The 16,011-nt window shown below is 49.2% G+C and overlaps 1 protein-coding gene across 3 annotated transcripts in view; it reads right to left on the bottom strand.

Moving 5' to 3' along the window:
* Positions 1-219: 219 nt before the first annotated feature.
* Positions 220-16,011, bottom strand: part of LOC149868111 (complement component C6-like) — a 59,433-nt gene continuing 43,641 nt past the window's right edge. For 2 of the 3 annotated variants that reach the window (XM_090037999.1, XM_090038000.1), the window contains 2 exons: positions 11,674-11,915; positions 220-902 (listed from right to left, as the gene is read on the bottom strand). In XM_090037999.1, coding sequence (XP_089894125.1) covers positions 727-902; positions 11,674-11,915 — 418 coding nt within the window. In that variant the 3' untranslated portion in view covers positions 220-726. Of the gene's footprint in view, positions 903-7,485; positions 7,621-11,673; positions 11,916-16,011 lie in introns of those variants that run through there. The other variant, XM_090038001.1, reaches the window with a different exon arrangement.

Below are 16,011 nucleotides of genomic sequence, written 5' to 3' on the forward strand. Positions count from 1 at the left end.
GTTCATGGGGCCAAGCGATTATTGGAATTATTGCTTGCTTGCTTTGAATACAGTATCTACTTGAATGGCTGCAAAACCAGCAAGAAACAAAGCCTTGGATATGTGAATCCTAAAGCCTTTAGAAGGTAGAGGGCTAACAAAAGAAGCCCCAATATGTTTTTTTAAATCATAATTTTGGGACCTGACTCATACATATGATATGAAGATTTTTATATATATATATATATATATATATATATATATATATATTCATCTCACAGAATCCTTCTACATTAGAGAAGAAAAGGTACAGAACTGTTCACTAGCTGCCAGTCTTCTCCCTGGTTTATACATAGCTGTTAAGGACAGGAATGAGGGTCAAAACTCGAAGTATTTTTTAACCAGAGAACAAGATAGTTGCCACCCCTCTTCCTCCATTCCCTTCTCAAGAGCCACCTGTGGGAACTATTTCAGACTCTGGGAGGATTCCAATATTTTCAGCAGCCCCAGCATGCTTGCTGGGAGATGGAGACAGGGACAAAGGTAATACTGAGAGTAGCAGTGTGTGGGGGATGAAGGGCTCATTTCCCTGAGAACCTCTGCAACGCTTATTCAGAATGCTCCAGCTGTGTTCCCTCCCACCCGCCCCCTTATTAGGTTTTTATTTATTTGGCCTTCTTGAATTAGTCAGCCTTTCATTTGGAATGGCTGCCTAGTCCTTGGCCCAGGAGGTTGGGTATCTTTCTGTTAGCCCACACACTTTCCTGGATGCAATACTTCTATTCTCATTTCAGCACACTTCATTGCTCCTAGCACACACAGACCGGAGGTCCTCTTTCTACCCGTAGATTCCATTCGGACACAATAAAGCTGCTCCTGAGCCTCTGGACACTGGTTTGGCATCAGGCAGAAGCACTGTGACCCTGTGGAAGGATAGGCTTAAATTTAGTTACAAATATAATGCTTCGTGTGTGTGTATTTTAATATTTGGTTACATTTGAAAGAACCAAAAAAGGATATTGATATTGCAGGATGATGGTATTATAAAGCCCAGGATGTTAATGACATGGGAACAGAAGCAAAAAAAAGTTTTAAGCCTCCATTTTCCGAGCCTCTGTTCGACAAGCTTTAGTTAAAGTGCCCCGCCACCATTTTTCAGAGTGGGGGCACTGATACACATGACACTCCAGGCACTTTAGAGTGGCTTTTGAAGCAGGTTTAATTAAAGCACCCCCTAAAGCTCTCTGGTACTAGCATGTGGTAAATCTTGTTAGTATTTGTTATATTATTTATTATTTGTTTCTCTCCCTCCCCTCTGCTTTTTTAAAACAGGAGTATGTTCAAACACCTGGTATTCTCTTTTCCTTTTCTTAACAATGATGTAAATGTGTTTATTCAAGATGACTTGTTCCTATATAGTGTTTCCATACCTTGTATCTATAACAGGGGTGGGCAAAATACAGCCCATGGGCCAGATCCAGCCCACCAGGCCATTCTATCTGGCCCACAGGGTCCCTAAAAGTTTTTATAAAATTAATTATTATCTGCATGTGACTACCTGTCAAACATGACAAGGTGCCAGTGACAGCAGGACCCAAGGTGAGCCAGCAGCAGGATACAGTGGCCGAGCAGCAAGGCCCACCTGGCCCCCAACCCCGCTAACCAGCCCCTAACCAGAAGCCTCTGCAGCTTTTAGCCATGATGACTTTTTGGCTGTTCCCCACTCTCCCTCTGTGTGAGTGGAAAGTCAGATATGATTGGATAGAGAGGTGGGGGGCAAAACAGCTGTGATCAGCCCACACAGCCGGGAAATGCATGGGGCTGGCTGGGGTGGGCTGGAGCCAGAGTGATTGGCGGCTGGTGAGTGAGAAGCAGCAGTGGCAGCGAGGGGAGCAGTAGGAAGTGGCAGTGGGGTGGGGTGGGGCATAGGAAGTGGAGGCAGTGGGGGTGTGGACTGGCAGCTGGCAGCACAGAGTCATACTGGTGCTCTGAGGCCAGTGGGGTTCCAGGGTAGGGTGGCAGGAGCACAGAGCCTGGATGCAGGGTCTTCCTGGCTGCATTGCGTGAGGCTCACATGCAGGCAGAGAGCTGCACGTGATGGAGCCAGTGGCCCGGCCTCATCTCTCTCTCTGTCTCTCTTACCCCACCCACCATAACCCCACACCCTCCCACATCCCCCACCCTAAACACATACCCCCTACCCCTCCACACCTACACCTCATATACCGCTCTCCCACACAGACTCCCACTCCCCAACCACACCCTACCACATATACCCACTTACTGCCCACACAAGAGTAAGACTGTATTTTGAGCTATTATGCAATTGCCTCTAGATATACATCACTGATACACATAACTCAGTACAAAAATATTTAAAAATAAAATTAAAATAAGTTATGGTAGATGTTTTAATTTTTTGTATATGATTTGGTGTTGTTTTGGTTTTTTTTTCATTTCAAAGATTGCAGCACCCTCCCTCCCAAAAGGAGTACTTCTGGTGGCAAAGGTCAGGGAGTGGAACTTCCAGTCCCACTATAGTGACCAGGGGCAGGACAACTGTCAAGGGGCAGGGCTACTCATGCAGGCCTTGACAGTTCATCAGAATGTATTAAGCAGCCCTCCAGCTGAAGTAATTGCCCACCCCTGCTGTATAATGTTTCCCAGCACTTGTTAAAGACTATCAAGGTTGGCTCCGATTATATTTTAAACTCCTATTTTATATTCCTTGGAGAATGTGTGAATCATTAATGCTAAATTGCTGATACTATTAAAAAGATACTAGATTGTATGGATTTCAAGTGACAAATGGACAGTATCTATCTTAGTAAGGTATTGCATAGCCAACCCACATTGGTTTGAATCCTGCAGAAACAATATGTTTAGGAAATGTTTAAATACAAAAGTTTATCAAAATTTCTATTTCTTAATAGCTTGGGGCTTTATTCACAATCAACATATTACTCTCAACTCATTACTCTCAACTTAGCCAACCTTGTGGCAGAGTTAAAGGTGATAGTGGTCACATATATTTGAGCGGTGGACTGCACAGCAATGACTCAGAACTTGCATAAGCAAGTACTAAATGACTGCACAGTAACTGGTGAAACTGCACAGTACCATCCCCACACATTTTTTTCAGATGCTACTGCACAGTAGTTTGTTAGTACTGTGTAGTAGCAACGCATCATGGTTAGTGCCCACTAACACTACTGTGCAGTATCGCCTCACGTACGTGGACCAAGTTATACCACTCTTGTGCCCTCCCATTTCAAGTAAGTTTTGGGGACAGGAGAGGCCTCCAGATAATCATGGACACACTTGGGCTGCCTAAATAATGTCAAATTTTCTCAGGCTGCCTTAAATACTGCAGTGATGTATGCTCTACCTCTGACATTCACAATTTAGCTCCTACAGCAGATCCTATGTGACAGGGAGCCCAATGCACCTCTCACTTTAGGTAAAGAGTGGAGCAAGCCAAGAATGCTGCATGGGGCTGCAGCATGGGAGCACAAGCTGGCCATTCAGAAAAGTGGAAACCTCTGTGCATGTCCAGAAGGGAAGGGGCTTAGAGGCATAAAAACCTAGGGCCCTGAGACAAAACAAGGTAGTACGGCCCTGCATGCTTTGGGGGAAGGAGATCCTGGGAAAACAGGGCTTCAGGAAACAGGCCCACAGACACCTATGCTACCCAGGGGAGCTAGAAAAAGCAGCTAAAGGGGAAGTGCGGCTTGTGATGGGACATTGACCTAGACAGGGGGTAAAGTTCAGTTAGGGAAGTGGTTTGCTTATATCTGTATTATGTTTAAGACCAGAGGACTGAGTTGTGGCTATGGAGGCCACAGGGCATCTGAGAGCCACCAGAATAGTACCCAGCAATGGTCAGAGACCTTGATGGCCTGAGTGGCACAAGAATGGCCCGGCTTGGGTCAGGAACCCCAGTGGAATGGGATGCAAGATAGCAGACTTGCCTGGGTCAGGGACCACAGGGAGCTGAGCACCCTGAGAAGAGCAAGATGGGACTGGAGGCCAGAAGTCAAAGTCTGAGGCAGTTCATCTAGGCTGATGGGTCAGAGCCAGAGAAAAGGGGCCAAAGCCAGGAAGGCTGAAGCCACAACAAAGTTTTGAGGGCTGAGGCAGTCAAGTTTTGTGTTGGGGCCAGGGGGCTCCTCCAAAGTGATACCAAGTACCATCTGTGCAGCATGATATGGTTACAGGGGAGGACAGAGGCCATGATTAATGCCCCTAAGGTGATTTAGTCCCTGAAGGCAAGGCGGGCACATAGAACACAAGACAATTGATGGACTGAAGCTCACTCTGGGGTAACCTCTTTCAATACCATAATTTCCACCAAGGTGTGACATGTGAGTAAGTAAAGGGAAGATACAGCCGAAGGGGCCAGAGCAGGACAGGTGTCACTGGGCCACCAGATGGCATCACAAACACCCTTGAGGCCAAGACATTTGCTACAGTTTACAACAGATCTTTTTTAGGCAGCCTTGCATGGTCTACTGTAGACCCTGTTCTGGTGAAATCATCCTTTAGCTAGATAGAGGGTTTTAAGTCTCCTGTGTACCATTCTAGTCTTTCGCCAGTAATAAGAATGCTAGAGTCAGGTTGAAAATTGTACCATCTTTCCCTGAAAATGAAAAGAATAAACACAGCTGCCACTTATCCCTGTCCTAGCAAGGCCAGTGCGTGTGCTGGGCCAGCCAACAAACATTTCTCAAGATTACAGAAAAACCAATGGTGACACAGTAAACAGCAGGTTATTGCACAACATTTATACATTAATCCTCTTAGGAGAGTACAAAAAAGTCTCTTAACACATGCCATCCTGGAATACAGTTCCAGTTGTAAATTATAATGCTGAAAATGTATTAAGCATTGCTACCTAATCCTTTACTGTCATAGTAATTTTGAAAGACCTTACAGAATATTTGATATGCTGCACAGACTAAAGCATGAAGCATGGGATTAGAGGATATATGCTATTCCATCAGAGAGCAGAGGATCAGATTCCTAACTGGATTTTTGCCCTCAAAGAAAGGGAGTTAGCTGTACTACTTTGAAATCAAGCAGAAGGAAGGTCAGGGTGGCACTTTGTCATTTGTGCTGAATGGACAAAAAGTGATGAATGGACTTGCAAAAAGCAAGTTTCAAATTCCATTTTTTTTAAAACCTCTGTTTTCCACAAGTCCATTATAGCATGATAAAATAGGTTGTTGCCTATGAAAGCTTATGCCTCTCTGCACCAATCTCTAAGGTGCCACCATTCTCTGTCTTCCATTATCAAAGTTATAGGTAGTCAGTCATTGCTTTAAAAAGTTCAAGTTCCTTTGGTCATTTTGGGGATTTTTGTTTTGGGGTTTTTTGGTAATCAATATGAAATGAATGTAGTAATCTCAGTTCACTGTGTGATAGAGAGATGCAGACAAAAAAACCCTTGCTTGCACAAATTATTGTTGGCCAGATTTTGATCCAATTATACACATCTAAATCCAGAGTAACTTTACTGATGAACAACCCATAGAAGTTTGGAATAAGATAAATGAAGCTCAAGCAGAAACTCTGGCTTTACACCAGCATAAATAACTGCTGAGTATTTATGATGTACTTCAATATGAGATCCACAAATGTTAGGGTTATTTATATTTCTATATTAGGATTATGTATATTTTTATTTATACTTTTTAACTGTGTTATAATTACCATACACAGCAGTATGACAGTCATATCAGAGAGACCCAGTGAAATGGTTCTTTTTGTTGTACTGTAAGTGACTGTATCAACTGCAGGTTGAGAGAGTTTCACCTTAAATATCCAGGTCTGTGCTCTGACCACCAATGGAAAGATGCAAAAAGTTTATTTGCTGGAGATGTTGGCTCATGTTTAGTCTAGGGATGTAGAAAATAACAGGGACTAAGCTTAATTTTGGAGTAAGCAGCTGCAGTGTTCCTCACGTAATAAGGCTCAGGTCATTAACCTGTTTGGGCACATCCACACATGCAAGGCACATGTGCTTGCAGCAGCTCATCAGCAAAGCTAACCACACATTATCATGCATCAGAAGATGCATGACTGTGACAGGTGTGCCTCTTCAGGGTCTGTCCACTAGTGACGCCACCCACCTGTTATGGGCCATGGCAGACCTTCTTGCCTGCCATGCCTTGTTGTTAATTGCTTAATTAGAGGATGTTAATTAAATGGGAGGCTGCCCATTTTCTGCCCTGATGCCAGGGGGTGCTATCTGTGGCTCCTTTCCTCCCGTTCCACTGCAGCCCAAGCCTTGCAGATGTACTGGACATTGTTCAGTCTTGCTCTCTGCACCCTCTCTGGCACTCAGGCTCTCCACAGCCCTCATCTCTCACCATGCCCTCTGGCATTCTGCAGCCTTGTCTCACAACTGTGCCCGTCTCTGGGACTCGTCAATCGTCGCCCCCTCTGCTCTGGGGCTTCTCCCAGCCTTGGGGCTCAGGTGGCCATTGCTGTGCCTGGCCCCTAACTCTCCTCCTCAGGGTCTTGAACCCCCACTGGGCTCAGGTGGCCTTGGCCTTACCTGGCCTCCAATTCTTCACTCCCTCTTCTCAGGGCTGGGGTCAGTGCACCCCAAATGCAGCACCCACTCTGGCGCCAGGGTCCCCACATTACCGTGGAGCCCCTATGAGGCCTCCTTCAACCCCTAATAGCCTCACCCAGTCCTCCAGTGTAAACAGCAAACACAAAAAACACAAGCCCCTGGGCTATAACATAAAATCTATGCCATCCGGCTAAACAACATTCAATCCCTACCAGGGAATTCTCCACCTCATAACAGCAATCAGGAGCTGCTCGTGCAGTCAGGCTTCTCCCCTCTTTTTGCTCTGGCAGAGCTCCTTCTCCCTTGGCTGCTGTCAGGGAACTGCCTGCTCGGTCTCAGCCTGGGGTTATATGGAGCCAGGCCCTGCCCCTTCCAGTCAGTTGACTCCCACCAGTTACCCTGGCAACCTGCAGCTGGATTCCTTACTTATTGCTCCACAAGTAGCAGGCACCTCAGTGCCCTGCTACAATGACAAACAGATAAGGAGGTGATACTTCCCCTCTCTGTGGCATTGGTCTTACCACAGTTGAAGTACAGTGCCCAAAACTGGATGCAGTACTCCAAGAGGGATGTAGATAGACTCAAGAGGGTCCAGAGGAGGGCCACTCGTATGGTATGGAGCTTACAGAACAAGCCCTATGACGAGGGTCTGAGGGACCTGGACCTCCTCAGCCTCCGCAAGAGAAGGCTGAGGAGGTGAATTTGTGGCTGCCTACAAAAATCAATAGGGGGACACAGCAAGGGATCGGAGATGCTCTGTTCACCAGGGCACCTCTTGGGGTGAAAAGGAACAATAGTCACAAACTGACAGAGAGCAGATTTAGGTTAGATATCAGGAAAAAACTTCTTCACTGTAAAAGTGGCCAAAAATTGGAATGTGCTTCCAAGGGAGGTGGTGCTCTCCCCTACCTTTGGGGTCTTTAAGAGAAGGCTGGATAGGGATCTGGCTGGCATTCTGACCCCAGCACTCTTTCCTGCCTAGGCAGGGGGTTGGACTCGATGATCTGCTGAGGTCCCTTCCAACCCTAGGTGGATGATCTGTTGAGGTTCCATTTATCAATCTATAAAATAGAAGTGGTGCAAATTTGAGCCAGGGCTTTTTGCGTCAGCACACATGCTTGGACATGCACTTTGGTGTGGGGCAAATTGTGCCACTTGGGACAAATTAATCCTGCCTGGCTCCTCCTGAATCTGCAGCCAGGGAGAGCTAGAGCTCAGGGCCAGAAACTGTGCTGTCTCCAGCAGTATAAAAAGCTGTCCTGTCCTGGCCCCATCAGTACAAAAAGCTGCCCTGGCAAGTACCTCAGGGCCACTCCCCATCATGAGCTTCTGGGGCCCAGCCAATTGTACCCAGGGACACTACCCCTTGTGCCAGCTGGACTGCTGAAGCAGCCCTGAGAGTTCCCTGCACCTTTTATCCACTGCAGCAGTCTGGCAGTAGGGGCTGCTGCCTGACTATGACCTGCTGCGCACCTGCCAGACCCGGACAGAGACTGCACAGCCAGTAGAGGCATCTGCCTCTCTGGGCCAGCTGCCAGTGGACTATGGTTGCAGGATTGGCCTCTGTGCAGCAGTGCTGCCATGTGTGCCCCCACAAAGCCATCCGGGCAGCTATTGTCTGGAAGATATTCCCAGTGTGGTGACTGCTTTGAGCTGTCAAAGCAAGTCCTCCTGGCCCCAATTGACCAGGAAGTCAGCCACCTCCAGCTGAGTCCAAGGTGCCAGCTCTGAGCAGGCTCGCCTGACTGGGTCCTGCCACTTGCCTCCCTAGCAGTCTGATGTTCCCTATTGGAAAACTGAAAAATCTCCGATAAAAAAAAAAAAAACAACCTAAAGTCACTCTGTAAAATACCACAAAATCCATGTTCCTTCACAATTAAAACAAAAGACCGCTAGACAGACAGATAGAGATCAGTTGCGCAATATTTTATTGCTATATCTACAGTGTTAAAGCAATTTGGATGCTTGCCAGTGTCTCTCTCATCATAATAAAATAAATTCTAAATACCTATGTTTTGCTGTTTGCCTTTAGTTTTCTTAACGTAGAGCAGTTAGAGCTCCCTGTGACCCATTCACTAGCCAGGTTGTGGGGACAACTACCCCTGCAGCTACAGCTCCTGCCAGTCACCTCATCCTGTCTGGCAGATGGGCACACAGGGTGTGTGCTGGGGGGAAGTAGGTGGCTGCAGGGGGATTGTGGGGAGACTGGGCAGGGGTGCTGCTCAGGAGGGGTAGGTCCTCTGCCCCCCACAGGGTGCAACCCCCCTGCACAGCTCACAGACTGCCCCCACAGGGCTACAGTTCCCCCCCCACAGTGACCACAGGCCCCCACAGGAGCTACCACCCCCACTGCAGGGCCCACATGCCCCAACCCCACTTGCTCCCCCAGCCCCCTGGATTGCTGCTCCACCTAGCCCCATCTCCTGCTGGCTCCTGCAGCCCCAATGGCTGCCCCACCCCCTGCCCACTCCCCCAGACCCCCCCAATGGCTGCCCCACTCAGCCCCAACCCTTGCTTGCACCCCCAGTTCCCCAATGGCTGCCACCTCAGCCCTAGCCCTCTTTGCACTTAAAAAAAAAAAAAAAAAAGCCCCACACTCATCAGCAGTAGCAGCTGCTATGGGGACACTGTATGGGGCAGCTTCTGCCACAAGACCCCAGTGTGGGGCAGTGGGGCCTAACCCAGGCTGCCTAACAACTGCACTGCCACTGCCAAATTGCACAGGTGCATCCAGGGTGAGCAGGGTACTGCACAGCTCTATGCACTGTCAGGAAGCTAGGGCCACTGCAGTTGTCACCCAGGCCCCGTGTTGCACGGGGGGGGCACTCTGCCACAAGGCCCCAGTGACCCCAATGGCAGCTGCTACTGCCAGTGAATGCAGGGCTTTAATTTCCAGGATCCTGGGATTAGGTAGGACAGCAATTGGAGTGACTCAGGGGGCAGGCAGGGGATGGGGCCATGTGGGGCAGCGACTGAGGAGGGCTTGGGGAGCAAGGGATGGAGATGGGCAGGACAGCAATTGGGGAGGGTTCAGGGAGCAGGTGGGGGATGGGGCCAGGTGAGGCAGTGATGGGGGGGGCTGGGGGGACAGGCAAGGAATAGGGCTGGGCAGGACAGCCATCAGGGAGGCAGCTATCAGGGGGGCTCAGAGTGGGCAGAAGTTGAGGCAGGCAGGGCAGTGATGGGGGGCTTGGGGGGCAGGTGGGGGATAGGGCCAAGCAGGGCCCTATCTGGGGGCTGGGGAAGCAGGTAGGGCCAGCAGGGCTCCCTTTATGGTCCCTGGTCCCCTCCTCCAGCCCCCACCCACTTCTTACCATCAGAAGCCCAGGTCCACCCCCTGCAGCTGGCATATTGCCTCCACTGCACGGGCAGGCAGTGTGCTTAAGCACCGGGGTGAAGACCAGCCATAGAGACACTCTGGCTGGCTACCTGTAACTGGGGGCCTGCTCAGCGCTGATTTAACAGTGGCCCACCCACCTGTTTCTGGGCTAACCCCCTGCCTTCTTGCCCACCATGCCCTGTTGTTAATTAGTCAAATGACGTAATTAAGTGGGAGGCTGCCCATTTCCTTCGCCAATGCCAGGGGGCGCTATCTGCAGCTCCTTTCATCCCCTACACTGCAGCCCAAGCCTCGCAGATGGCATCTAGATGTTCTTATCATCACCATGCTGGGCCCCAGAATCCTACTATTGAACCCCTCCTGTATTCCTCTCTTCAGGTGGCCTATTCCGCCTTCATCCTCAGCAAACAGGCAACCTCCCTGAGCTGCTCCCCCCGGCCCACCTCCAGGCCGGTTGGAAACCGAGGCCCTCAGCTCTTGGGTGTTCCTTGCGGTGGGCCCCTTGGCCCTTTGACCCTTCCGGTCCCGGCCCCAGCATTGACCAGTTGGGGGAAATGTCAGACAGGTTCGCAAGTCCATAGCCTCACACTCTTCTTCCTGGGGTCCCCCTTCCAGACCCACCTTTCCCCAGGGTAGTAAGTGGCCTGGCATTTCCTGGGGGCTCCCACACTACTGGGAGCCCCACCTGGCCACCCACTCCCACCAGGGTGCAGTTTTAGGTTGTACCCAGGACCAGGAGCCTCCTTACCATCTCCTACACCTCCTCCCTTACCTCTAGATGACACCAGCAGCCCTCTGTCCAGGCGGTGTTGTTGCCTGGCTTCCAGCAGCCAAACTGCCCTGTTTATATGGGCAGCCCCAGATTCAAAATGGCTGCCCTCATGAGGCACCTGGAGCTGGCAGCTGCCAGGCCCTTAAAGTGGTAGGCACAAACAATGCTCTGCCACACTACCTCTATGGAGGACTGAGCCTCCGGTTGCCTCAGGGCACAGTTGGGGACTGTGCCCTGCTCCGCTTCCCCCCTCCCCCCACACTGCAAATTAGCCATGCGGAGAATTTTTTTGTTCCCACATGTGCCTCTGGCAGGGTCTCAAAGGACTTTGAGATGCTGCAACCCATACGTGTGCACTCGTATGGATGCACCCTTTGTGATTTTTGGATACAAGGCGCTGGGAAATCACAACTAGATAATATTTGCTTTTGTCTTTAAGTCTGTCTCCCTTGTGAAACTATGACAATGCACAGAGACTGGATATTTGACTGATTCTCTTGTTAAGAGGGTTTCCATATGAAATACAGCTGGTGTAGCCAGATCTAAACCATTTGCAACTGAAAGACAGTGGGTGTGTCTACACAAGACGTTACTACGCAGTGGTTACTGAGCATTTATTTAGTACTTGATTATTTAGCTCCTGATTATACAAGTCCTAAATAAAAAGGTGTTTGCTGGTGCTACTGCATTTAAGTGATGCTACTGTTCAGTAGCTGAATAATACTGTGCAGTAGCATATTAGCACTGGTGGTGCTGTGATATGCTACTGCACAGTATTATTTGGCTACCATGCAGTCAGCATATTGTGTAGACATGCCCAGTAAAATGCAGACCCGAGTCACACCAGGGGTAAAGAAAACTCCCCCTGCCTCTTTTCATTAAGGGTAGTTCAGATGCGAATCAAAAGGGCTATAATTCTCACTCCAAGAACGGTGAAGCAGCCTCTGCATTTTCTTGTTACTGTTTAAGGACTAGGCAAATCACAGCATGCAGAAGTCATACCTGAACATGTTTCCCAGTCATAGCACGTGTCATATCCACAGGCCAATTTCTTTGAGCTACTTGTGGAAAGTTTTGTCCTCTCAATAGGCCATTTTAGGTTAGTGTCAGCACGGCAGGGGCCAGAATGCAAGAAATGGAGTGGTTGTTCTTTGAGGCATTTTTCGGCTAAATACTGACAGCTGGGCTTCGTCAAGGAACGTTCCAAAACTGCATCTAATACACAGACATCTTCTGAGTAGCGGCTGCCACAAGACAAAAGTAAAACCTTTATCAGAAGAGAAAAATAATGAGAAAAGCAAAGAAGATGCACTTCAAATTCTAAGTATTCCATCAACATTGATGGACACGTTTATAACAAACAACTACATGTCTGTCTCTGTAGAGACATCTACCTCAGGAATATAATCCTCATCAGCATAACATCTCAGTATATCATAATCTTTGAGCCTAAGAACAAAAAAAAAAAAAAAGGAAGCTAGCTGGACACTAAGAACCAAGGATTAGATACTAATATAGACTGTGTGATAGGGGGCATGCTTGGTCCGGGCCTCATGTCAGCCCACCCACCTGTCTATGGGGCAGTTCATCCAGTCTCTCCTGCCATAACATTGCTGTTCCCGTGAACTGGTGGAAAATGTAGAAGACTATCCATTACATGCCCCGATGCCAGAGGGGCACTATCTGCAGCTCCAAACCTCCCCTACACTTCAGCCCATGCCTTGCAGATGGCATCCACATTATGCAATCATAATGTACACCACGGCTGGTGCTCCAGGTCCTCAAAAGGAATGCTCACTCCCTCCCTGGAGCAGCAGGTCATTGTGCTTAACCTTTAGGTCTTCCTTTTGACCCACACTCAACCTCCTTGCAGTGGAGGACTTACCAGGGTCAGGACTCACCTCTAACTCTTTGGTTGAGCCACCCTACTCAGCCTCTGGCTCAACTAAAGCCTCAGGCATCTAAGACATACCTTGGCCTACTCCCCACTCCTGGGGTTTCTCCTGCACCCACTCTAGGGCTTCTACATCACACCCCAACCTTGGGGTCTTCTCCTCTTCCTCACAATCAACTACTCCGGGGGCTGGCCCTTGCACTGCCCTTCAGGCTTTTACTCCCAGTTTGGCCCCACTCAACATGCCCCTGGGACTGCCCATCAAGCCTACTCCCATTCATCCTTACTCAGACCCCATCATGCACAGCCCTTCAGACCTACTCCCATTCAGCCCTACTCTGTGTGAGGTCACACTCTATGCTCCCCACACTACCTCCTCTGGGGTCTCTGAGTTCTGACATCTCTGCTGGACTCCTACACATGAGCATACCTGGCCCCCACTACTCCCACGTGGAGGTGCTACCCACTCTGGGGTCTTGTATCCTTGCTGGGCTCAGGTGGCACTCCACTTGCTATGCCTGGCCCCACTACTCCCACAGCTGCCTCCAAAGCCCACCCGAAAATGGGGGCTGGGATTAAGGCACCCCTCCTCGCCTTTCACCAGGGAGGTAACTGGCCTGTCATTTCCTGAGGGCTCCCACACCACTAAAAGCCCCACCAGACCACCCATCCCCAGCAGGGTGCAGTTTTAGATCATGCCCAGGACAAAGAGCCTCCTGCTCTTACCTGTGAGATGTTTTATACAGCCTTTCAGCCAGGTGACATTTCTGTCTGGCTGCCAGCAGCCAACTGCTGTGTTTATATAGGCAGCCAGTGTTTTAAAATGGCTGCTGCAATCAAGCACCTACTGACTGCTTGACTCAGCCCTTAATGTGGCAGGCACTGCAAATGCACTGCCACAGACTGCATGGCATACTATAAATCTACTTGACTCTGGATAATCTTTCTTCATGCTACACATGATAACTACTTTTTCCTTTTGAAACATCTTATTTTTTCACTAATCAAGCTATTCATTCTTCTATGATTTGCTTGTCTGCTACCCCTAGGAATTTCTCTTTTCAGTAAAAAAAAAATATTACCCACAAGAATCCTTGCCTCTTGCCAACTTTCATGAAGTTATGCTCACAATTTGAAGCAGGAAAGTAATAGTAATTACTATTCCACTTTAGTAATAAGGATCCAAGACACAGAGGTTGTGTCTACATGTTCATTAATGTGCCTTTGCTACTGCATGTTAAATTTAGTACCTCTAATGTGGGTGCATCTACATGGGATGCTTAATGGCAAATTAGAATAATTTATTGTGAAGTAAGCACATAGGTCTACATGTGCCCATGCTTATTTCACAGTAAATCTCCCTAATTCTGAGTGAGTTTGCTATTTGCTAATGCAAGTAACAAATTTACCTGGTATTAATAATGGTGCTATCGTGCTCATGTAGACACCTGGGAGAGACCCATATCTGCTCCTTGTCAGCTGTCTACTAGGGGGCAGAAGACAGCTCCCTGCCCCCAGGAGCTGCCTGCTGCTGGGCAGGCCCTGCCACAGGGGCCAGGAGGGGACTATGTCCCCCTGCCCCAGCAGCCGGGAACTTCAAGCCTCCTGCTCCCAGATCACAATTGTGGAACGGGAGCTGGGAGATACTTGGTCTTCCAGCCCAAGATAAAGTTCTTCTAGCCCAAGCCCCATGACCATGGGACTCAGGATGGGAAGTAAGCATCTCTCAGCAGCAGCCCTGTGATTATGGAGCTGATGCTGGGAGCTCCCTGGGGAGCTTGTTCCCCACCAAGCACTGTGAGATGTCTCTTGGCCCGGTGCTCCCTGCCAGCCTCTGGGCTAGCACCCAGGGGGAGCCTGGAGTTCTCCCCAGTGGCCATGGGGGTGCACTGAAGGGCTTCAGGGAACTGGGAACAAATCTTCTCCCTAATTTCCATATGTGTAGACATCTACTCAAAAACCTTTACTGTGCAGTAGCCTACTCTACAGTAAATCTAGACTGGAGTAGATGCATGTGTAGATAAACCCTATGGAGGTACTAACTAGGCCTTTGTGAAGCAGCTAGTATTCGCTTTGGATTTGGCTGATTTGGGAGCAGCAATTCAATTTGGTGATTTGAATCACTGTCCCAATTCAATTCGGTTACCTACTTCAGAGGTACAGCAGCAGTTGAATTTCTGAATCAGCCAGGCCAGACCCATCCCACACCCTTCCCCCAGCCCTGTCCCACCTGCCCCAGCTCCCAGCACCTGGGGAAAAAAAAAAAAGCCCCGGCTTAGCAGGTGCTGCCAGGTGGGAGTGGGGGGGTTGATCCCCACTGCCCCATGCTGCATGGGGGGCTCTGTATGAGCCCCTGAACCCTCCCCCCCCCCATGCCTCCAGACCCATCACACAGACCAGCTCAGGCCCTTTAAGAAAAAAAACCTGAAGAAACCCTGGGACTCACCACTCCTGCTGGGAGGGGCAATCCCCGCTGCCCCCTGCTGCTCATGCCATGTGGGGAGCTCTGCAGGAGCCCCCAAAGCCTGGAGGCTGCACCAGAAGTAGTGAGTCCTGGGGCTCTTCTTGGCTTTTTTTTTTCTTAAAGGGCCAGAGCCCTGGCAGGCAGGGCAGCTGTGGGGTGGGGGGGGGGCAGGGGAGCAGGGGGAGGAGTGAGAGGGCTTGTGCAGAGCCCCCCCCCATGTAGTATGGGGCAGTGGGGATTGCTGCCCCTGCCTGGCAACACCTGATAAGCACTGGGGCTTTTTTTTTTTTTTTTTTAAAGTATGGAGCTAGGGTGGGCAGGGGAATTGGACAGAGATTGGAGGGGGAGTGGGTGAGGGCTGGGGGGGCTGGCAGGGATCCCCCCATGGTCCCCTCCCCCAGCTCCCCTCTTCCCCACTCCTAGTACTTACCAGCATGGAGTGGCTGCACTGAGGACTGCCCAAATCATCAGAGCAGTCTGAATCTTTGCCAGAGATTTGGAGAGCTTTTAATTGATTCAGATCTTTAAAAATTGATGCCCTGATTCAATTTGGATTCAGAGATTTGTCCACTGAATTAGGCCAAAACTCCTCTGAATCAAAATCACCACCCAAAGCTTTGCACAGCCCTAGTACTAACTAAGTGTGCATTCACCTCCCCTAATGTACAGTAGTAAAAGTGGATATTTTTTTGTGACATTGAATGCACAGTAGCCTAATTTTACTGTGTGTTAATGTATTAGCATGGTTTTTGCCATGGTGCGCTACTGTGCAATAAAATAGGCTTTTGCACATTAAAGCACATGTGTAGAAATGCCCAGAGAGACTGAATAATTTCCCCAAATCTGACAAAATGGTTGTGGTAGACCAAGGTTTGAATCAAGATCTACTGAACTAGGAGATACTCCTACATATCAGAATAGCCATGCACCAAACACTACAGCAAGCACACACATCCATAGTTACTAGCATGGTGTAAAGCTT

This window comes from Crocodylus siamensis, chromosome 3 (assembly GCF_052110815.1).
Source record: "Crocodylus siamensis isolate JL-2025a chromosome 3, ASM5211081v1, whole genome shotgun sequence".
NCBI lineage: Eukaryota > Metazoa > Chordata > Crocodylia > Crocodylidae > Crocodylus > Crocodylus siamensis.